General features: G+C 51.3%; 2 protein-coding genes across 2 annotated transcripts; both read right to left on the bottom strand.

Annotated features, from left to right (window-relative positions):
• Positions 1-1,018: 1,018 nt before the first annotated feature.
• On the bottom strand, positions 1,019-4,938 carry LRIT2 (leucine rich repeat, Ig-like and transmembrane domains 2). Its single transcript, XM_070231680.1, has 3 exons — positions 4,829-4,938; positions 3,756-4,537; positions 1,019-2,008 (listed from the first exon to the last, which is right to left on the bottom strand). Exons 1-3 carry the CDS (start codon positions 4,936-4,938, stop codon positions 1,221-1,223), a joined length of 1,680 nt encoding a protein of 559 aa, XP_070087781.1. The 3' UTR covers positions 1,019-1,220.
• Positions 4,939-8,138: 3,200 nt separating this feature from the next.
• On the bottom strand, positions 8,139-21,190 carry LRIT1 (leucine rich repeat, Ig-like and transmembrane domains 1). The gene is made up of 4 exons (XM_023632556.2): positions 21,045-21,190; positions 17,258-17,724; positions 13,128-13,433; positions 8,139-11,870 (listed from the first exon to the last, which is right to left on the bottom strand). Exons 1-4 carry the CDS (start codon positions 21,164-21,166, stop codon positions 10,900-10,902), a joined length of 1,866 nt encoding a protein of 621 aa, XP_023488324.1. The 5' UTR covers positions 21,167-21,190; the 3' UTR covers positions 8,139-10,899.
• Between the last annotated feature and the right edge of the window lie 1,318 nt (positions 21,191-22,508).

The following is a 22,508-nucleotide window of genomic DNA, read 5'->3' as shown; positions in this document are numbered from 1 at the left end:
GATGAGCCCAGTGGCCACAGCAAGAGAGGTCCCTCTCTGCCCCAGAATTGATAAGAAAGGTGGGAAGGAGGGAGAAAACATTTGTGGGGACATCACAAGGAGGCCAGCTTATGCTTAACAGTCTTCAAGGGATTTTTCTGTGGCCAATGGGAGAAGCTGTGGGGAGACAGATGTGGGTTTAAATCCTGGGAAGTGTCTCCACCAGCGGGGCTGCCCAGAGGGAGCGTGAGCTGTCCTAGAGTTTGTGAGGACCCCTCCACCCCAAGTGAGCCCAGATAAGAGGAAACAACCACCTCTCAGGGATTTCTCAGGAACCACTGAGTAGAGGAAGGGGGCAGGATTACATCCTCATTCATATATCAAACGGTTGTCATGCTCAGCACTGAGACAGGACATGGGGCTGCAAAAATAGCCTGAAACTCACAGCCTCCTGGGTCTAGGTGAGAATCAGGGCTGTGCAGCTTTCTCTCTGCAAAAAAAAAGAACAGAGAGAGTCATATGATTTTATATAGATTCCAACCGTCGCTGGAGCGTAAGCCCTAGACTGCAGCCCATCTCCTGTTCCTCAGTGCTGATGGCACCAGGCTCTCAGGAGCTCCAATGGCAGCTCACAGGGACACAGATACCCACAAACAGAGGCTCATGTTACCCACCAGGCTCTCCTCGCCCTGAAGGGCAGCTCTTTGGAATATCAAGCTTACGCGATCTCATGGGGAGTTTGCTGTTAAGAGGAAGACTAACCCTTTCTGAACGATGGGAGACGCAAGAATACTGCAAAGCAGACATTTAGAGGAAACGAGGGGATTGGAATGTCTTTTGAGTGGTGCCTCTGCCACCTGCTCAATGGTGATGTTGGGCAAGTCATTGTCGCTTTCTGGGCTTCAGTTTCTTCACCTGTAAAAAGGGGTAGAATTCTACCATTCTCCAATAGGATAACTCAAGTGAAACATCTATGTGAATGTTACATGTAAACTTACAAATGTTATAGGACTATGTATATGGGAAGGGTAACATTGACTAATTTTCAGCCACCATGTATAATAAAACGATTAACTGGATAGGACCAAACTCCACTGGCATCAGCTCCATGAAGACAAGAATTCTGTCTCCTTGTTCACTGTGTCAAGTTCAGTGCCTGGAACACAGCAGGTGCTCAATAAATACTTGTTGAATAAATGGATCAAGCCAAGTTGAGCTGCCGTGGAGGGTTAGTTTAGGGGCTAGAGGCCCACACCATCCTCCCCCAGCCCAGGCTGTTCAGCCACTCTCTCCCTCTCTTCGTCTCCCTCAGCATCTCTGTGCTCCAGGTTGTCCTCACAGATAGCTGTGTGGTCCCTATAGGAGCCGTCCGCATGCTGTGGGGCTGCACGGGGACACCTGGGGGCTTTCCTGCGATGAAGACAGCAGTGCAGGCCCCACTCCCTGCAGCTGCAGGGGGCCTGGGCTGCCCAGACATAGGCACCCACAGGCAGTGCCAGCAGCACGGCACACAGGACCACAGTGATGTGCAGGAGGCGCTCCCGTTCCTCCAGCCCACTGCGGTCCCTGCCTGTCACAAAGACCACACACTGGCCCTGGCGTGGGGGCCGGCCCCCAAGGCTGAGGCACGCCTCGTATTTTGTGCCAGGGAGGAGGTCATCTATGGCATATGTGTTGATGCCGGGGCCAATGTGGACCACCTCCTTCCTGAGGGCTTCCTCCGACGCAACATAGAGGGTGAACCACTTCTCCTCAGGGGCGTTGGCCACCGCAAACCACTCCAGCAGGATCCCATGCACTGTCTGCTTGACGACACGCAGGTCAATGTAGGTGTCGCCCTCCAAGGGGGAGAAAGGAGAATGGGGGTCGGGCAGGGCCTGGGCGGGCAGAACGTGGAGGGAGATGTCAAGGGTGCTCCTGCCGATAGAGTTGGAGGCCACACAGGTGTAATTGCCTCTGTCTACCGGGTGGGCCGCGGGTATGACCAGCTCCGACAACGCAGCATCTTCGGCAGTAGACGAGGTCAGCACTGGGTGGAGAGAGAGCAGAATGGCTCTGATAGCATTTCTCTGAGAGATGGCTAGGGAGTGTCCAGCAAAGCTAGCTTTTTGTTAAAAGGTGCTGATAACCATTATTAAGCAAGGACTTGGCGCCAGCTGTTTGCCTCTCAGCACCGCTGCAAAGTAAATACCCAATTTCTACACACATAGGAGGTTGACGATTGGAGCAATGAAGCAACCTGCCCGTAGTGAGAGTTTTTCGCAGGCAGCGGCTGATCTGGAACCTTGTTCTGTCTCTGAATATCACACTCTTTCAACTTCACCAGCTGCTCCCACCAAACTGCCCTAGCTTTGCTCAGCTAACCAGGGTTTCCGGGAAATCTCTCACAAGTGTGTGATTGTGTGACATTGTGAGCTACAAGAAGTGCGCTTTTCCCTCTGGGATGTGGAGTAGCTCAGAGCCTGGAGTCAAATGCTTGGGTGTGATCCCTTCCTAGGTATATGCTCTTGGACAGGTTGCTTAAATTCTCTTGGCCTCAATGTCCTCATCAATAAAGTGGGATGAGAATAGGACTCACTCGTAAATTTGATAGTAAGTGCTCAGTGAGCGTTAGCTGTTACTATTACTGAGAGAACAGATATAACATGGTGCCAAAGAGACTGATTATAGAGCATCTCAAAAGACAACATCGGGATGCATGTCTGTGTTCTCAGAGAGGCCACAACAATAAACCCTACATTTCTCCTCCATTCGTATTTAATTTCAAGCCAATAAGATGAGATCAAAGTGATAGGAAAAAGTCAAAATTTCAGTTAATTAGGTATTTTTTAATCATCCAGAGGTCTGTCACCACGTATAACAAATATCTGGGTGACTGACTCTGTTTCTCAAGTTTTACTGAGATGTTTCCAGTTGTCTTTTAGACGGCTTCAAGAGACCCCAAGGGAGGCCACCCCTGGCCCTGTGATGTGCCCTAACCCTGCAGGTGGCACTAAAGGTGAGTCCAGCTGAGGTGTGAAAGCAGAGCACAGAGCTCGAGGGAATGAAGGCAGGTTTGAACCCCAGTTATGGGGCCCACGGAGGTCCCTTCTTCTCCCTGGGTCCCACTCTTACAACTTCAAGCCAATAAGGTCCGATCAACATGGTAGTGGAAAGTGTAAAACTCAGTCAATATCTAGGACTTCCCAACTTTGCCCAATGGTAAGAATTAGCTGGAAGATGGAGGATGGGGGGAGGAGGGAGTACCTGTTAAAATACACACTCTCAGGCCCTCCCCTGGGCTCAAGGAATCCAAATCTCCAGGGCAGAGGTCAGAAAATCTTGTTTCAAACAAGCACCATAGGTGACTCTGCTCAGGCAAGCTTGGGAAATAGGTGATGGATCATCCCTAGCATGGGTCCTCATCAGAAAGTCGGTGATTTACAAATACACAGTATAGGGTTTTGCATCTAGAAGGCTCTCAAAGAATATATTTGCTCATATACCATTTTATAATATTTATACAATATGTTAAGTTGACTCCAATATGTATTTACTTATCTATAGGATATATACATATCCTATAAAGATCTGTATGCAACCATTTAAAATAATGCCAGTAGGGGAACACTATCTTGAAAGCTTCCTTATTGTGGTGAGTATAATTCAGGCCTATCCCGATCTTACTTGTACCCCTCCTCCATGACGGACCCAGTTTACAACCTCTCTATTGAGGAGAGGGCTGCTACAGATCTCCCCATTCCCCCAGATGCATCGAGAGGCTGCATATGGCTTACCATCAAATTCCCTCCACATGCTCAGGGGATAAGTCCATGCAATGGTTGGTGAGGGACTGGCCTGTGCCAGGCATCGTAGGGTCACATTCTGTCCTGCCCAGATGGTGACATTGGCACTGGGGGTTGAGATCCGTGGCTTCATGCAATCACCGAGTTCAGTTTCATGAAAAAGCTGCCCCGCCTTGGAGAGAGGGGCTCGGCACATCAGATAGGGATTCACAAGGATGACTGGAAGGCTGACAGACTTTACAAACTGGACAAGTCCCCGTAGGCGACAGTCACATAGCCAGGGGTTGCTGTGCAGGGCCAGTACCATGCTGGGGGGAATTTTGGCCCCACAGCCAGGCTGCCGGCGTTTCTGGTAGGTCGGCCAGTTCGAGAAGACGCTCTTGGATACAACTGTAAGCCTATTGGAGGATAGGTCAAGGTAGGTCAGGTTGATCAAGAACTGAAGAGCCAGCTCAGGAAGTACTTCAATCCTGTTGTGTTTGAGATCCAAGACTCTCAGGAGCGGGGTGGCGCGGAACGCTGTCCACGGTACTGAACGGAGTTTGTTCCCCTCCAGTCTCAGCTCTTTGAGTTCTGACAGGCGCTCCAGGGCTCCCAGGTGGATCACAGTGACGTTGTTAAAATTGAGCCAAAGGTATTCCAAGGTGCTCATGTTGATGAAAGACCCTCGGGGCAGTTCAAATAAGGGTGAATTTTCAATTCTCACTCGCTTGAACTCGTCAGGAAGGTTCAGTGGGATCGCTCCCAAAGAGATGGACATGCACTGCAGAGTCCTGCACAAGAAACCGGAAAAGCTTTAAGATGAGCACCAGGGGACTGGGAAGTGCAATCAGGCATATCTTGGCATTAGACATATGAATTAGAAGAAAAATATATTATTCACTTGAAATAAAAGAGCCATTTTGGTAAAAGTGCACAGTTCACTGACGTTCAGTACCAGCTAGAATGAGCCTCGCAGAGATTTTGCTGATTTCCTGCCAAATCTAGGCCTACTCCCACTCCACATCACTCCCAAAGAAAGCCCATCCCCTACAACATTCTGGCATCTTGCTAGCACAGCGCACCTGCCAAAACTCTCATGGGAGCAGGTACATCCTGGCAGACAGACTGGCTGAGCAGTATGTGAATCCAGAAAGGCTAGAACTAATAGGAAATAGTGAGAAACCGAAGCCATATTCGTCTGTAAGAAAAATACCTTGCAAGTTTTGATAAGCATAGTCCAAGATTCCGAGCGGCAAATCCTATTATTGGTAATCCATGGTGATGTAGGTCAGCACAGCAATGGCAAAGCCCCTGGCACTCTGAGGTCTGCCATGGCCCAGAGTGAAAGCTCAGTAAAAACCCATGAAAAGGGAGCTATATCTCTTAACTAAGGTCAGAAAATTCACCATTCGTCTGGTTCTTGAACCCAGAAAGCAAATTCTAAGCCAGATGTCAGATTCAGATACTGAATTTAGATGCTGCCAAACACTGCCTTCCCTTAGTCTCTTAGCAAGTCATGCTATTCTGAGCACCAAGGTTCAGGTGATTCAGCCAGAATCTACCTAACACTTCATGAATCACAACTAGCTCCTGAAACCTAGAATTTTCAACCATTCCCTAAAAAGCGAATGCAAGATGGCGGGTAACAAAGTAATTCTGGGATCATTCCTATCATTAGTCCTTGCCCCAACACCTTGTGGTGGATTCGTGCCTCTACCACATCAAGACAGCTGCATTGGCTACTTGGATGATCAGTCAGAGAAGCCTCACTGTTCAGGGGTTAAACCACAAGACTGTATTTCCTGATTAAACCAGAGCATGTTCTTATCCTCAATCTCACAGCTTTTCCTAAATGCTGTGTATTTCACATGATAAAAATGAAAGCCTTACATTTTAAAGTGAGACATATGTGATTTGGGACACTTGCTCTGCCACTCTTGATTCATTCAACAAATATTTATTGGTCATCTGCTCTAAGCCACACTCTTGCTGGGTGTAAGAAATATAGCAGTGTTACAGCCCCTGTCACACTGAGGTCTTCTCTCCAGCTTGTGCATCCTAGTCTTGAGGTCTTTGGAAAATCATTCAACCTCTATGAGTCTCAGTTTCTCCTCTGCAAAGTGAGGATATTAGTAAATACTTCATAGTGTTTTTAGAAAATGTTAAGATTATGTAAAATAAAGTATTTAACATACAGTAGGTGCCCAGTAAATTTTAATTTACCTCTCACACCAACAGACTCTTGAGGAGCAGCAAAGCCTTCTTCTCCATTACTTGGGGTACTTCTTGGTGCATTTTAAGCTTCCATGGGTTCCCCTAAGACTAGTAATATACATTATACTCTACAAAAGGCTTCAGGGAAGAAAATCCGCTTAGTAGCTAACCAGTGAGGGGAGAAATGGGTCACTAACTAAGCTGATTACCCTCCAGCTTTCCATCCAAGCCAGATATATTTGCTGGAGTTTCCATTCTGGCTAGTTCTCTGGAGTTCCTTTCAAAGTAAAAATCAAAACAAGGAGAGCGCTATGAGCACAAAGCTTGTGGTAGACGTGGAGATGTGCTGCCTAGACTCCCTTCAAGGAATGAGTTGATGCTCAGCTGCAAGGAGTGCTTGCACAAGGTTATGCCCTTCCGAAGGCAGCCCATATGCAGCGACTGAGGGTGGTGATGTCACAAGGGCCCAGCCGGTTTGGCCTGATGGAGGACAACTCTGATGGGTCATGCTCATTTCAGAGTCCCCTACCAAGGTTGGCCAAGATTTTGTCAGCCTTGCTTCGTGGAAAAATGTGATTTAATCCATGGGTATCACAAAGCCACTAGGAGATTCTTTTCTTACCCCACAATATAAGGGTCTAAAGAGACCTCCATCCCCCACAATTTCCTTTCTGGTCATCTCATTCTCTTCAAATGAATCCAGCTCAACTCCACCTTCCAGTAGTTTGCTGGAAGCTTGAGAAGAACACCCACTGGCATGTCATCTCTGGAATCACCCAGGTCACCTCTGCCCTGCCCCTTCATCCTCTGGTTTCTTTATTTGGTGTATGGGCATAGGGAGTATCTATGTTGTCAGTTAAGGCAGGAGACTAGGACAATTAAAGTTAGCTTGGATCCTATAATTTATCTTAAATAGCTAGTGGTTAAGTGGTGTTCCCAAACTCAAGAGATTTAACAACAGAGGGAAGGGGACTGAGAATATGACATCTCTTCCTGCAAGATGCTTTTAGGAACTTTGCTCTGAGAGTTATTGGTAGAGACAGTCATAGGAGAAGAGTTACTCTGTGTTTATGAAATAATTAGACATAAATGGCTTCTGGGTGGCAGCTCCCTGGCTTGTCTTAACAGAATCTTAACCAGAGAGTTTCATATCTATTCAAATGGAAAATGCCACCCCAATATTAGCAAAACTTTGGGGTCGCTCAGAGGACTATCAAGAAGGCGAGCTACCAAGAAGTAGATATGCTGTCCTTCCTCTTTCTCAAACTGGTGCTCTCCTCTCACTCCTCCATCTGCTGCCAACCATGTCTGAGATGGTCCTTTTAGCTTCCCATGCTCTGTGGCATGCCTGTGATAGACACACACATGACTACAGCCTCAAGCCCCCTTGAAACAGGTGGGCTATGTAACTGATATTCTGGCTAATGAAACGTTAGAGGAAATAATGTTTTAAAAGCCCCTACATGATTCTCCAGCTTCTCTTTTCCCTTGTTGCAGCAACCGTCGACATTCCAGGTGGCGGAGTCTTCATCAGCGTGGATCCCTGAGGGAATAAGTGAGCAGAGCCCTCCCTCCATCCACATTTCCCACTGACTCAAGTAGACTCTGGGAAAGCAGGAATAAATTTTGCTATGTTAAGCCACTGAAATTTGGGAGTTGCTGGAACAGCACAAGCCCAACGTGGCATAACCACAATGCCCTTGCAATCAAATAAAATATGCTCAATTACTTGTAAGTTGATTTTTGTCTCTACTGGATTAGATGACAATTAAAACAAAAATGTCCAGCTCTAGTCCACTAAACACATTGGTCGCTGAGTCCCTTGATTGATAGCCTAGTTTTAATAGCCCACATCCACTTTCCAGGATAGAATTCTTGTTATTTGCCCTTTTTGCACCCTGCAACTTAGACGTGCAACTACAGGTAAGTGACACCCGACATACCCTCTGCTTAGGTCAAAGAAATATGACCACATTGAAGTCAGAAAAAACATGATGGAGATGCCATGGTTTCAACCAACCCCAAAACAAGGCTTCCAAGGGCAGAATACTGTGGGATTATCATAGTACAGGCTGGTCCTCAGCATTGAGAGGGCAGAAATTCTTTTCCCAGGACTCTAAGAAGACATTAGGTTTTCCGCAACTGACTCATACTAACCAGAATCATATACCAAAAGACTAATATATAAACATCATTTTATTTTTTACAATGGGAATTTGTTTTTTCTAGTGACTTGAATATTCATGAGCACAATCTGGGGTGATTCTTCTCTATAAGAGCAAACCAATGAAGACAGAACACACAAAGGAAGGCTGATAGATGGGTATTGAGAAGTTGACCATCTTGGGGGTCACTCCTTCCAGACCACCAAGGTAGGTCTTAATGAATCATTGGAAAGTTTGTATCTTTTCTCTCACTCTCTCTCTCTCTTTTAGACACACACACACACAATATTGGATAAATAATAACAAATTCTTGCTTTCAAGTTCTTGAGTTTTCTTCAAACAAGAATCAATAAAACTGACTGCATGTTAGCTATCTTTGGGCTAATAATTCTTCAGTCTTCATCAGCTCAGCCAATCATTTAGAGAGAACCTCTTTATCATTTCAACAGAAGGCTGCCTTCATCCGTTGCACTTCCATTTGTTCTGATTTTCGGAATGCCTGTCAACCTCTATATCAAAAACTCAGAACTGAATCTTGAGTCTCCCAAGACACAGCAGAAATGCCTTCATAAATCTAGATCAGGAGTTGGCGAACTGCAGCCTGGGAGCCAACTCCAGCCTGCCCCCTGTTTTTGCAAATAACATTCTACTGGAACACATCCACACTCATTAACTTACATATTGCCTATGGCTGCTTTCATACGACATCAGCAGAGTTGAGCAGTAGAGACAGACCCTAAAATATTTACTCTCTGGCTTTCCTTAAAGAAAAAATTGCCTACTCATGATTCAGACATTGGTTTTGTCATCTTCCAACCAAATAACTTCTCTTACCAATGGCCATGGCCCACACATTATAGTCAGGTGCACCCTCCAGATGATGCGTAGAAAATATCCACATGTGGAAATTCCATGCTCGTGTGCACTGGTGCTCACGTGGTTCTGATCCCAGGTTTTGGTTGCTTGAAAAAATCCGTTTCTGTAGTGAACCTGCTGTGGATTGCATTGCGGAGATCAACACAGAACAAAGAATTTCAGCCTGGCCAGAAAGTTACCACGGACCTGGATCCCCCAAGAAAATCCATCACTACTCTCTCTAAGTTAATCAACTCTTTCGGCTTCAGTTTTCTCATCTGTAAAATCAAGTAGCCCAGCCCCCATAACAGGATGTCAAGAGGATCAAACAAGAGAAAACAGGAAAATGTGTTGTAAGGTCCTAGGTTGTAAGGTCTTTTGTAAATACAAGGGGGAGTACAGTAACTTTAGAAATCACTGCCTGTTGCTGGCTTATCCAGCAAATATTCAATGCAACACCGAGTCACTTAGGTGATACGAGCGAAATTGTTTCGTTGCATCACTTGACGTTCCTCAGTTTCCTCAGTTGTTACTCAAAGGCCTTGGCACCAAAGGCCCTGGATGCTGCCTGCATTAGAGCTCAGTCCTGCAGACAAGACACACAACATCCGCCCTTCTGCTAGGAAAGTTTGCCTTCTCCTGTGCACAGAGACACCATCTCAGAGGTTTCCAAGCTTTCAGCAAACTGAATAGGAACCCTCCTTTGAAGTGGCTTACTGAGTGACGGGAAGGCTCTGAGACATCCTCAGGAACCAGGTAAGCATCCTAAGAATCACAAAGGCTGCTCCATGGGGAAAGAGGTGAGCAGTGTGCCAGACAGCATTGGGTATACTGTGCCCCCCGCCACGGAGGGTCTCTCAGATCCCTCCAGCCTGATATTCTGAGAGTAAATGAGCAGTAGTCTCTTGGGGATCATCCAAACCTCTAGAGTTTATTGAAAATCAAATGATTATCTCTATGCAGAATGGCACCCAGAGAAAAAATGTTAGAATCGATGAGTGGACTCAGGGAGAGCACAGTGTGTGTCTCTGTGTGTGTATGCATGTGACCATACAAGGGTGGCAGATGCATAAAGAGACTGTATGTGTGGGTGCCTATGAGTTAGCATAAATGTAATCAAGATGCAGTTCAGGGGAGTGGTAAGGACTCCCAACTCTGGGACCAATTGGCTGGTCCAAATTCCACAGCTGCCACTTCCACTGGTGTCCTTGTGGGCAATATGGTAGATGAGATCACCGCTCAGCAAAATATTTCCTGCCCCACCATCACCTCCATGGGAGAACTGTCCCTTCCCGCCTCATTAAAGTTGGGTTTGGCCATGGGACTTGCTTTGGCAGATAGAATATGGGCAGAAATGGCAGTGTGCCAGTTCTAAGCCAAGAGCTTAAGAGGCACCACATGTCTTTGCTCATTCCTCTGATATCCTCAAACCTCTCCCCAAAAGAAGCCTGCCCCAGGTGGCTACTCATCCTCCATCCGAGGCCCCAAATAGGACAGATGGAGCAGAGCCACCCCAGGCAACCCACAGACCTGCGGGCTGTGTGAAAATGAGTGCTTGTTGCTGTATCCCCCTGATATTTTACTTTTATTTGTTATGCAGCAAAAACTGACCAATATAGGCCAGTTACTTAATCCCCCTGTTTCTTCTCCAGGAAAATGAGGAGGATAGTAGTGCCTGCCATAAAGAGTTGTTAGAAGAATTAAATGAGTTAATGCATATAAAGCACTTAGAACACTTCTGGGCATGCATTAAGTGCTTAATAAGTGTTATCTGTTGTTGCGTGTGAGTGTCTGAGTGAGCAGGTACCCAAGTGGTAATTGTGGCTCAGCATTAACTCAGATGTCCAAGTGAGGGGGTGGGGGTAGCAGAGGGCAGGAGCAGGTGCATGGGCATCTGCGTGCGTGGGGCAGCCCACCCCTCAGCAGAAGTACTCATTGATCCGTCTGCCCCCGCTGGCCCCCAAGGCCTGGGAGTCCAGGCTAGAGCGGGCCGAGAGGAGCCTGTCGACTTCACTCAGGCTGTGCCGGGACAGCTCCTCTGAGCTGTCCTCGCTGTGGCCGAGCCTCTCCAGGTTGACGTAGGCACCGGTGGCCTCGGCGGTGCCCCCGGTGTGGCACTTGCGGCAGCGCCTCTGGACAGCACTGCAGCAGACGAGCAGCGTGAGGGGCAGGGCGATGACCGTGGCCACGCTGATCACCACCACGTTGATGAGCCGCTGGGTGGCCTCGGCGTCCACCACCTCGTCAGTGGAGAAGATGACGCACTGCTCCTTCCGGGGCCCAAAGCCCCGCGTGCAGACGCAGGCCACGTACTTGGTCTTGGGCTCCAGCCCGTGGATGGTGACACTGGTCTTCCCGGGCTGCACCGTCACCCGCCGCATGTCACGCTGCCCATAGACGGCATAGAGGACACTGAAGGCAGTTGTGTTCCTGGCCTGGGGGGCCTTCCACGCCAAGGTCACGCTGTGGTATGTGTCCCCCACCACCTTGAGATGCTTCACCATTCGGGCCTCCTGGGGTCCCGCCGGCCCCTCCGAGTGCTCTCCTGGGGCACCCATCTGGAAGTGCTGGAGGGTCAGCTCCTCCTTCGTGTTGGGCACAGGGAGCCCCGTGGCCGGGACAGCAGGCTCAGGGATGTGGGGGACATGCCTGGCCACCAGCTTGTTGTTGTAGGCAGCAGCTTCTGCCCCCTCACCTGTCCACAGTGCCCCAGGGCTCCCCCTACGTTCTGTGGAAGTCTGGGGCTCAGTGACAACCAGGGAGATAAGGGTCTCAGAGGCTCCCAGGAAGTTCTTGGCCTGGCAGATGTAGTCTCCAGAGTCCAGGGGGGACACGGCAGGCAGGCCCAGCAGCGTCCAGCTCGTGCCATCGCTGGAGACCTCCTGGTGCACTGGGGGGAAAGAGGCACATGTGGGAGAAGGAATGGGTCCACCTGCCCCAGGCTCCCTTTCAGGGCCAAGTTCACAGCCCCTGGGCTGTGCACACTCTGCTGGAGACCCTGTTATCCCGAGAACACATGGGAGTCATTCAACTTTTCTTTGATTAGCCAAGGGGATCGAGGTCTCCTGGGCTCAAATTTGGGGTCTCCCTGGAGCCCCAGGCTAAGGCAGAGCCTAAGGATCATCTGCCTCCCAAATCTGGGATGTTCCGGCTGTGTTCTGCGGGCCCCAGAGTTCCTCCGGGCTGACCCCGGGGGGGTGGGGCAGGGCAGGTGCTTTGGGGCTAGGATGGGTCAAGGGGTGAAAATGAGGCAGAGGCCCAGCCGGAAGTGCTTTCCCCTCCCCTGCCCAGCAGCACTGCCACGTCAATCAGAGCATCTTCAACCTTCCGTTTGACATATGGAGATCCTTATACAATTTTGTTTGTGAGTTGATTTCAAACCCACAGTCCTAGAGCAACGCTTGCCAACCCAGTTGAGGGAGAGGCAGAAGAAAGCTGGGAGGGACGTGAGCTTTTCTGGTCAGATGCTAAGAAATGATTCCTCCTTAACCCTCTTTCTGCATCTTGGTGGCCCGTGACTCCTACACCCCACCCCTGCAACCCAGTGCCAGAGATGAACCATCTCTGTCTATACAACGAGGCAAAAAACACACAGGCTGTGGGGTCAGCCAGATTGCATTAGACTCCCAGCTCCTCCTTGTACCAGCGTGAGGTGTAGCCCAGGCATTTAGCCTCCCAGAGCCTCAGTTTACTTACATGCAAAATAAGGATAATCTGCTTGTTCTTTAAAGTTCAAGGACATCATGCGCATAATACACATGAAGAGCTCAACAGATCGTTAATCACCACTGCTGGTGATACTGGCTTAATATTTACAAGTGGGAAACTTACTATGAATGTTCAATACCCTAAGAGGATCTTCTACCGAAAGCCAGCGTTTTGTTCCTCTTAGGGTGGGCCCAGAGTCTTTGATAGGGGGCTGGTGGAATCTCATAGGACAGACTGAGAGTCATGGTCATCTTTGAACCCATTGTCCCCATGCCCTGCCTCTAGGCGGAGCCCATCCAACTCCACTCAGAAGGAATGGGAGTAGGCGGCCTTGCTCACCCCCCTCCCTCTGCAGCAAACCTGGCCCTGGCAATTTGGGATGCTGACCCACCGGGTCTGGTCTGGCATCTCAGCACAGCAGTCCCTGTAGTTCACACACCTGTGCCGTTGAGCGGGTACCCGCTGGCCCTCCTCCAGCTCATCTCGGGCCCAGGGACCCCGGTGGCCCCACAACGTAGCACCACAGTGCTGCCCAAAGGGGACCTGATGCTGGCCACCCCCGGACGGACCTCTGGACTCCGGCACTTCCTCAGCTCCAGCTGGCTGAAGGCCACTCCCGCCAGGCTGCGCGGGCTGGCGCACCTCAGCCTGGCCTCTATGAAGGCCAGGTTTGGGGCCCAGCCTTCCAGGAAATGGACCAGGTCATAGAGTCGGCAGTCACACGCCCAAGGGTTGTCCTGTAGCCCTGTAGGGGTGACAGGGAAGGCAAGAGGTGAGCCGAGCCATTCCCATCCCCAGCCCTGGCTCCCAATCCCCTTGGAGAGCGAGGACAAGGCAGGTCCTGAGCTCAGTGTCAGCCTAAGTGGCCTCCAGGCTCAGCTCCTGTCTAGCTAGTTGTTCTTCATCTCGAATGATAGCATCACTTCCCTTTCACGGTCACTGTAAGCATAAATAAAGATGTCCCATCGAGCACTGGGTAGGCCACACAGCATCCTGACACAGGTGGCAATTACTCCTGCATTCTTGGTGTGGTCTTTGCGGGCTACTGGCCAAGCAGCAAGTATTTCAGCAATAATTGCAATACGCCAAAAATCCATTTCTAGAAATGCTTCCTGACCCCTGACCCTCAACCCCTGCCCTTCCAGAACAAGCGGCATGTTTAGCATCACCCCAGCAATGAGGGTGGCTGTTCTGAGCCATGGTCCCTTTGACAGAGGCTCAAAAGCAGAGGAGTGAGGACGCCATCAAATCAAACCCTGTGTCATAGCACAGCCGTCTGTACCTCCAACTTGAACATCTTTATAGACCCAAAAGCAGATAACTGCACCCACCCTGCCAAAGACCCTTCAACAGATAAAGGGGTATCGTGGGGCCCCAACTCTAAAGCACCATTCCTTTTTATATGTTTGCATTTCTGATATACAAAATAAATGCATTTAAGATGATGTCCTTTCGATCCCCCCAAAGATTATTATTAAATTTGATAGTGCATCTAAGAATCAATGGCATATTACATACTTATATACATACATTGGATATATCTGGAAGGGCAAATGTCCAGGGTTGGGGAGGGTGCATCCGGATCTGCTTGTATCTCCATGACTCTCAAGGCCCTTGGAGCACCGGCTGGGAGGGGACAGTGCCTTCTCCCACCCGCTCCCTCACCCCATCCCACTGGGGGCTGCTACCCTGTGTCGCCGGTTCAATGCATTTGACAAGACACCTGCTCCCCCCCAGAGTCATCACCACCCAGCTCTGGTGGTGAGCGATCTGGCTTTCACCTGTGACAACAGAGTCCCCAAAGAATTCAAGCAAACGGCAAAGTTAAATGGCAGTGAAAGTTGTACCCGTCGGATTGGCAAAAGCTAAACATTCTGGCCATTTTAATTATTAGCTTCATGAGGGAATAATTTTCATCTACCTTGTTCTCTCCTGTGTCTTCAGCACCCAGAATCGAGCCTACACATTGGCAGGCACGCAACTTGCAGAGCAAACACCCGAATGCATAGTCTCAGGCACTGCTGGTGTGGGGTGAGAATCAGCCCAACCACTTTAACGACCATCAGTTGATTTAAAAAGTCCAGGGTGCACACTCCACGGCCTAGCAATTCCATTCTCGGTTCCTATCCTAGAGAAACATGTGTCTGCATGCACAAGGATGCATTGTCAAGAATGTTCTCTGTGGCATCATAAGTGTTAATAAAATACTGGAAACAATTTGAAGGTTCAGTAAAGGGGAAGTGGCTAAATAAATTGTAGTATAGCTATAATATGGAGTATTATACAGGAGTTTAAAAAAATGAAGTCAATCCATTTGTAATAACTTACAAAGATCTCCAAGACCTATTGCTGGGTGAACCAGTTAGTGCTGGTTTATAGGTACAATATGACAAAATTTAATGTAAAACACAGATAAGATTTCTATGCGCATGTATATAAGTAAGTATGTGTATGTAAATGCACCGTAAAAGATAGGGAACATGCAAAGAAACATAACAGTGGCTGCCTTTTAGGGGGAGAGAAGGAATTGGAATCAGAAGAGGGGACAAAAAGGTCTTTAGCCTTTTCTGTAATATTTTGAATGTTTACATATATTCATGAATAATTTGTGTAATTAAAACTAAAATTAATTTTCCAGAATGAGTTATGCCCCGACCTGTCACCCTCCAGGCCAGGTAGGCGCCTCGGGCAGGAAAGGAGATCTAGTTCATCTGTTAAACCATTGGTTTGTTAGGAAAAGGAAGGAGTCAATGAAATAGAAAGGCGAGTGGCCGGCCCGGTGGCACAGCAGTTAAGTTCACACGTTCCGCTTTGGCAGCCCGGGGTTCACCGGTTCTGAACCCGGGTGTGGACATGGCACCACTTGGCAAGCCATGCTGTGGTAGGCATCCCACATATAAAGTAGAGGAAGATGGGCACGGATGTTAGCTCAGGGCCAGGCTTCCTCAGCAAAAAGAGGAAGATTGGCGGCAGATGTTAGCTCAGGGCTAATCTTCCTCAAAAAAAAAAAAAAAGAAAAAGGGAAACTGAGTCTCAGGGTACCAGCTCCAGGCCACGTGACCTGGACGGTCTCTTGTACCTAATTTTCCTTATTTGTAACACCTGGTCAACACCCCTTGCCCTGGCTGCCTGACATGGTTGTTGGAATAGACTTACCAGATATAGAAAAAAAAATGGACACCCAGTTAAATTTGATTTTCAAATAAACAACAATTTTTTCCATATAAGTACTACACTATACACTGTCCTTTATTTGATAAGAAAGTCTATAGGGTGGATGGAGTTGGAACGGGGCCTGCTGTTCCCTGCCTTGTTTCTAGGAAGTGAGGTGACCAGAGAGTCTGTCCCAAGAGACGCTCCCAGACCTCAGGGCAGGAGCTGCCCCAAACCACTCTGAGATTGCCCCAGACTCCAGTGCTGGACCCAACAGGAGCCACGGCATGCTCCAGGCACATCCCGCCCAAGAGGTGAGGTCTCTCTTCTGATTCTCCCCACCCACCACTGACCACCCAGCCCTCCAGGAGCCCATCATGGTTCCCATCCCCTCATGGGACAGGGGAAAGAGAACCAGCCTGTAAGACAGGAGCCCCATGCCCAAACCCACCCCTGACTCACCCTAGGTTACGTTTGTTGACCTGTAAAACAAAGGTCATCATCCTTGCACTATTGCCCCCCTGGGAGGTGGGGAGGGTCAAGTTCTACGAGGGGGCTAGAAGGAGTTCAGGGAAACCTCAGGGCCACACTAACACAAATGCCCAGTAGGGATGGACCAGTGAGCAAAGAGCAGGACCTTCCATGTGAGACTACCCCGTTCTCAGAGACGCTGCAGGGGCAGCGGACTCACGTGCTTTGAAGACAGTTGGAAGTTGGACTAGAAGCTGACTCTGAGAAGATTAGCCTTCAGGGTTTGTATTAAGGGAGAAAGGAAGGAAGCGGGAGGAGACAGGGGCCTGGGATGGGGGCCGAGTGAACCCCAGGGGCTGTGGAGTTGAAAGAGCCCATCAGAGTCCTCCCAAGCCGGCTCCTACCTGTCGCATCTTTGGATGAGGGTGGTTCCCAGAAAGGGTATGTGGCCATGGGAGAGCCTGCTCTGCAGCTGAGGCTCTCCCCAGTGGGGCTGACCACTGAAGGCTGCTTCCGAAAGTGACCCCAGAAACTGGGCAGCCAGTCCTACCTTGATGGGCATCTGGATGGCACATCACTGTACCTGCCACATGTACCTAATGCGTGCTAAGCTCTGTCTTTTTACCTACAACTCCAACCTTTTGAGGTAGGTATTATCATCCTCTCTTTAAAGAAGGGAGCCAAAGCACAGAGAAGCTAGGTAACTTTCTCCAGGACGCACAGGTAGTCATAGGCAACGCTGGGACTTCAACTGTGGCCGTGTGACACGATGCTTGCGCTCCTCCACCCGCCCACGTGCGCCTCTCACTCAATCGTCACTCCAACCCAGAAGGCAGGTATGGTTGCTCTTTTCCAGCCAAGGAATCCAGACTCAGAGAGGCCTGGGAATGTCACGAAGACCCCAAGGCTCTGCAAGTTGTTGCCCAGAGAAGGATGCCCCCTTACCTAGGACCAGCCTGGCGCGGTGGCCGGGGAGGAAGGGCGCAGTCTGCAGGGGCGCCCAGGCGGCGAGCAGCTCCTGCGGGAGCCTCAGCAGCTGGTTGCTGGAGAGGTCGAGGAAGGTGAGGTTGCGCAGGAAGCGCGCCGCCTCGGCCGGGACGGCGGCGAGACAGTTGGCCTGCAGGTCCAGCAGGCGCAGCTGGGGCACGTCCCGGAGCGCCGGCCAGGGGAAGGCGGCCAGGCGGTTCCCGGGCAGGCGCAGCTCCCGCAGGCGCCGCAAGCCCCGCAGCGCCAGGGCGCTGAGCTCGGCCAGCGCGTTGTAGGGCAGCCAGAGCTGCTCCAGGCGGCCGAGCGGCGCGAAGGGGGCCCCGGGCAGCCTGCGCAGGGCCGTGCGCTCCACGCGCAGGCGGCTGGTGTCCGCGGGCACAGCCGCGGGCGGCAGGGTCATGTCGGGGTCGTCGCACACCACCGTCCTGGACACGGAAATGGGGAGAGATGAGTGAGGGTCCTGTCGACCCGACCCCGCTTCCAGAGGCCCCTGGTCTGCACGGAACGGAGGCCCCTAAACCCAGGCTCCGCGCTGTGGTGAGCCCTGGAGACGGGTGGGCACAAGCAGCCCACTGTTTGCTCTTTGTGGGGGTTCTTGCTTCCAGAGCCTGTCACAGGGGTCCCTAGAGGGCCGTTCCGTCTCTGTCACTGGCCTGAAGGACCTCGAGCTTAAACTGTTATGTCCCCTTCCAGCCCATACTACCTGCAGCGCTTGGATACATAAATCCTGGATCATCTTGTGCATCCTCGCATGGCATATGTGTGTTAAACATGGTCCTTTCTCAAAGTATACCTCCGTTTTTGTAACCATTTTGGCTTTTCTTCATTTTTTAAAACATATACCAAGGGCATTAGCACCTCAGCCTCTCCTGACTCTGAGGAACCAGGAGAGGATCAAGGTGAGTAAGAGCCAGGACTTTGCAGCCCAGCAAGTCGATTCACATCTGGGCTCCTTGCTTGCCGGCTGTGTGTCCGTGAGTGTATTACCTAACCTCTCTTTGCCTCCGTTTCCCATAATAATAGACTGCACCTCACAGGGTGGTTTCGGAGTGTAAATGAGGCACTATGTGTGCCAGCTCCACGTACCCATCACCTGTAGGAGCCAGAGCTTGGACCACGGTCCTAAACTCCTGCAGCTCAGAACTAGAAGGAGACGGGGCAGTCTTACCAGCTCCTTCTGCCCAAACAGACATTTCTTAAACCTTGTTCTATTGAGTCTGACACTAAAGCAGAGGAAAGAGGGAGAGAAGGAAGCACTCGCTGGCTTCAAGGAGCCTACACTTCGGGGCTGTGTTATATGCTGTCACACCCACATAAGCCAAAAAGGGAAAGATTCTCGAGAAGATAAAACTTGGAAGCTGGGCATGAGGGCCTTGCTGTGCAGCCCATGTCACCTGGGGGCTGCTCTGTGCACACTGGACGAGGTGGGGGCGCTGGTCACGCTGCACTTTGCTGAGGGAGGTCATGTCATAACATATGCCTCATCTCTGGTCTTCCTGAGTAACACACACGCTCCACCAGCATCCGTCAGCTTCCCTCCACACTCGACTCAAAGTCAGCTGGTCTGGGCTTGTTTTTCCTTATCAACGGTGCCAGCAAAAGGGACAGTTACTTCCACCCACTCATATTCTTCAGACACCCGTGGGACCCCTACTGAGTGATGGGTGCTGTGGAGATTCCGAAGAATATCAGACCCACAGCCCCTGTCCCCAGACAGCTTGTCGTCTAGCTAAGGAAGAAAGAGCACTGGAGGCAATGATATCTTCAATGATACTAAAGGGCTGGGTGTCACAAGGGGAAGGTCTGGATGTACGTGGGAGGAAGGGAGTTGATGGGAGAAGATGTCCTGGAAAGGGGAAAGACGGTCATGGGAGGGACCAGAGAAACCAATAAGGGACCAGCACGGGCCAACAGCGTGACTCCTGGCGAGGCAAACTGGGCACAAAGAGCGTGGGAACACATCTGTCTAGATGTGGGGACACAACTCCAGTACCCACAGGTGCACATGCTCTGCTCACAGTAGGGGAGCGTGGAGCAGGAACAGGTCACCCAGGCTGCTCAGATGTAAGGACTGGACCCTCTGAGAGGCTCTGGTTACAGAGGGGGCTGAGGAGGCATCTGAGACACAGAAGGGGCCTTGGTCTGACTGTGCAGTCTATGCCGAGGGCCATTGGGGAGCTCAGGGCCCTGGCCTTTCATGGCCTCCTTCCTCTCACAGGACACTCCATGCAGACAGGCTGGTGCACATCAGCCGTAGGCCTGTCAGGCAGGTGGAACCGATGCTGAGGGCTCTGGCTTCAGGGAATGAATGGCCACCGGCTGACATTAGGGATCCTGGAAGCTGCCTTTGGAATTTCACTTTCCATCCCAAGGCTAACCTGCCACCAGAAGCCCTCCCCTGGTCCCTGCCTGTGACAGCATCATCAGATGAGAAGAGTTCTGAAATAGAACTGAAGCCTTGGGTTCCAGGACCAGGTCGGCCAGTGATGCTGTGTAACTTGGAGCCCCGTGCTCTCTGCGGGTGGCAGGAGAGGTTCTTGGTCACCCTGGTCACATTATCTGTGGCCATGGGCTGTCTCCTGGCCTGCTCAGAGCTCTGGGCTTCCCTTGGGGAGAGCATCCTCACCTCAGATGATCTATATGAGTTGGAGCATCAGAGATTTGGGCCAAAAATGGAGCTCTCCCCGCATTTCAGTCAATACGGGGTGTCCTTCCTTGGAGGCGCTTCTCCATTCTCTGCCTCCCCTTCACACCCAATCACCCGACACCCTTTGCCAGGATCACTGAAAGAGTCTCAGTGATAACACTGCCGCTGGATCAGAAACCATCTGCGGCTCCCCAGCACCCATCTAAGACAAGGGAGAAAGGGAGAATGGAATTCCAGAAGGCCGGGAAGATGGCAGGAAAGGCCCTGAGCCAGGGCTGAAATCCTTGAGCAAGTTGAGAAAGGCAAAGGGGGTCATTAATGGGTGAGCTGAAGATGTCGGAGGAAAGATGGGTGAAAGACCGCCGAAGGGAAAAAGAGCAGAGCCCGTGGTGGAAGAGCGAGGGAGCGAGGGACCGTGAGCCGCAGTGGTGGAAGGCGGAGGAGAGATGCAGGGGCTCCCAGGCTCAGACGGGGGATGGGCAAAGTCAAGAAGAGGCTGAGGGTGGAGAGGGGCTTGCTTCCATGGGAATCGGCACTCCTGGCTTTTCGGGAGCCCATAGAAAGGGGCTGAGGCTGAGGCTGCTGGGGGCTAGGACAGAGGAGACCAAAAGTGGTGATGGGGGTGGGGGGGAGCATGAGGAGGCAGGTGATCCCATCATGGGTGGAGTGGTAAGAAATACCTGATATGTGATTGGAGGTGAGGCAGGAGAATGGAAGAGGCCTGGGAAAGAAGGGGCTGCAAAGATAGAGAGGATGACGGAGAGGAAGGAAGGAAGCAGAGGAAAAGAAAGAGGTGAGGGGAGACTTCCTGTGCCCGTAGGAGGGGTTGCTCTCCACCAGGATCCTGGAGGAGGATTCAGCAAGGGTCTCCTGGAGCTGGCACACCTGTGCCCCATCCCCATCCCCATGTATAAAGGTACTTGGTACCTCCCCGGCAGAGCCACACCCTGCTGGCTGGAAGATAATGCAGCACAGACCAGCCCCTTAGGACCCCTGGGGATCTCACCTGGCCGTGGTCTGAGGCCCCTGCAACCAATCCAGCCTAGCTGGTAGAGCGATGGGGGCTGGGCTACCTCTCCCACACACCTGGTGCCATACCTGGCCTTGCTGCCATCACCCATGACGTGGAGGCTGCAGCTGCACTGAGAAGGACAGGAGCCCCGGGCTTGGGGTTGCCCCCCGAGGGCCAGGAGCCAGAGCATGCCCACTGCCACCCTCATGGCTCCTGGCTCCTGGCTCCTCTGTAGCCCGGGCAGGGGCCTATCCCTGGACTGCTCTGTCCTGCCGGCCCAGCAAGCCCAGCAGCTGCCCACTGGCTCATCAGCCCCCACACCCCCACCTGAGGCCATTGGATAAACAAGGACGGTCTGGGGATTAGGGAGGGAGCCCTGGCCGCAGCACTCAGCGGCTTATTGCTTCCTGGAATCACCCGGTCCTGAGAGCGGGGGTGGGGTGGGGGATCCCCTTCTGTAGCATCAGCCCCAGGCCCAGAGAGGCCAGGACATGGCAAGGCGGGGCAGGTGGGCAGCCACCCAGGGGCAAATGGCTGCTGGACTGGCCGGCTGGGCTGCCCGCCTGCAAATCCACCCCATGCCAGCCAGGCTGGGGCTGCACAGACGAAGATGGGCTCAGAGAAGATGAAGACAGACCCTAGCCTCTGATGAGGGCCATTGGAATTCTCTCCTGCCACACTATTTCATTGTGAAAATGCAATGAGATGAGAGCAGTGAAGGCATTAGAAAGAGCCCAGCTCTGGGGCCAGGCCAGCCTGGATTGAAATGCCAGCTCTTTCACTCACAGGCTGTGAGCTTGGGTGAGACATGTGGTCCCTCTTGGCCTCTGTGTCCTCATCTGAGAAAGGGAAGCAACATTACTCTCCTCAGGGTGTTCATTCCCAGAACTTGACAGCCTTTGGGAGCAGAAGCTCTCTCGTGCCTAGTAAGCATCCGATTTCGCTGGCACTGACAAGCACCTGCTCGCAGAAGAGGTGGGAAGATTCAGATATTTCTGGGGGACCTCCAAAGGGTCTCCCATGGGCAGTGAATCTTCTTAGGCTGCTGTACTCCATGGACACCCAGTCCCAGGACACAACTGTTGGAGTGGAGCTCTTCTGGGCATTCCCACCAACGCCGAAGGCACGAGGGGTCTGTGTGAGAGCAGAGAGCGCCCTCTCCTCCGTCCTCATACTCTGAGGCAGGTCCCAGAGTGGGATCTCAGAGTCTTTAGAGAAGGACCTTCCAGTGCTCACTGATTTTTCCCTACCTCCAAACTCCTCCCACCACAGACACCACCTTACACTCATTCCTTCTTCACACTGGACCCCAAGGCTCTGCTTCTGGTTCAGCATGCTCTACCTGTCTTTTCCAGAAGGTTCCTCAGTCCCTCGCACCCATGGGCCCAGGCAGGCCTAGACCAGTGAGGAGTGACCAAGGTAGACACCTGCACACGGGAAGCGCCTAGCTCTTTGCAGGCCTGTCTTGATGATATTGGCTTCCAGGAAATGTTTGTTCCCCTGCCTTCTGCTCTTTCCAACCAGCCACTATGATTTGCTCAGTGCTTCCC

The sequence above is a fragment of the Equus caballus genome, chromosome 1, assembly GCF_041296265.1.
Source record: "Equus caballus isolate H_3958 breed thoroughbred chromosome 1, TB-T2T, whole genome shotgun sequence".
Taxonomy (NCBI): domain Eukaryota; kingdom Metazoa; phylum Chordata; class Mammalia; order Perissodactyla; family Equidae; genus Equus; species Equus caballus.
This window is presented reverse-complemented; position numbering and strand designations above follow the sequence as displayed.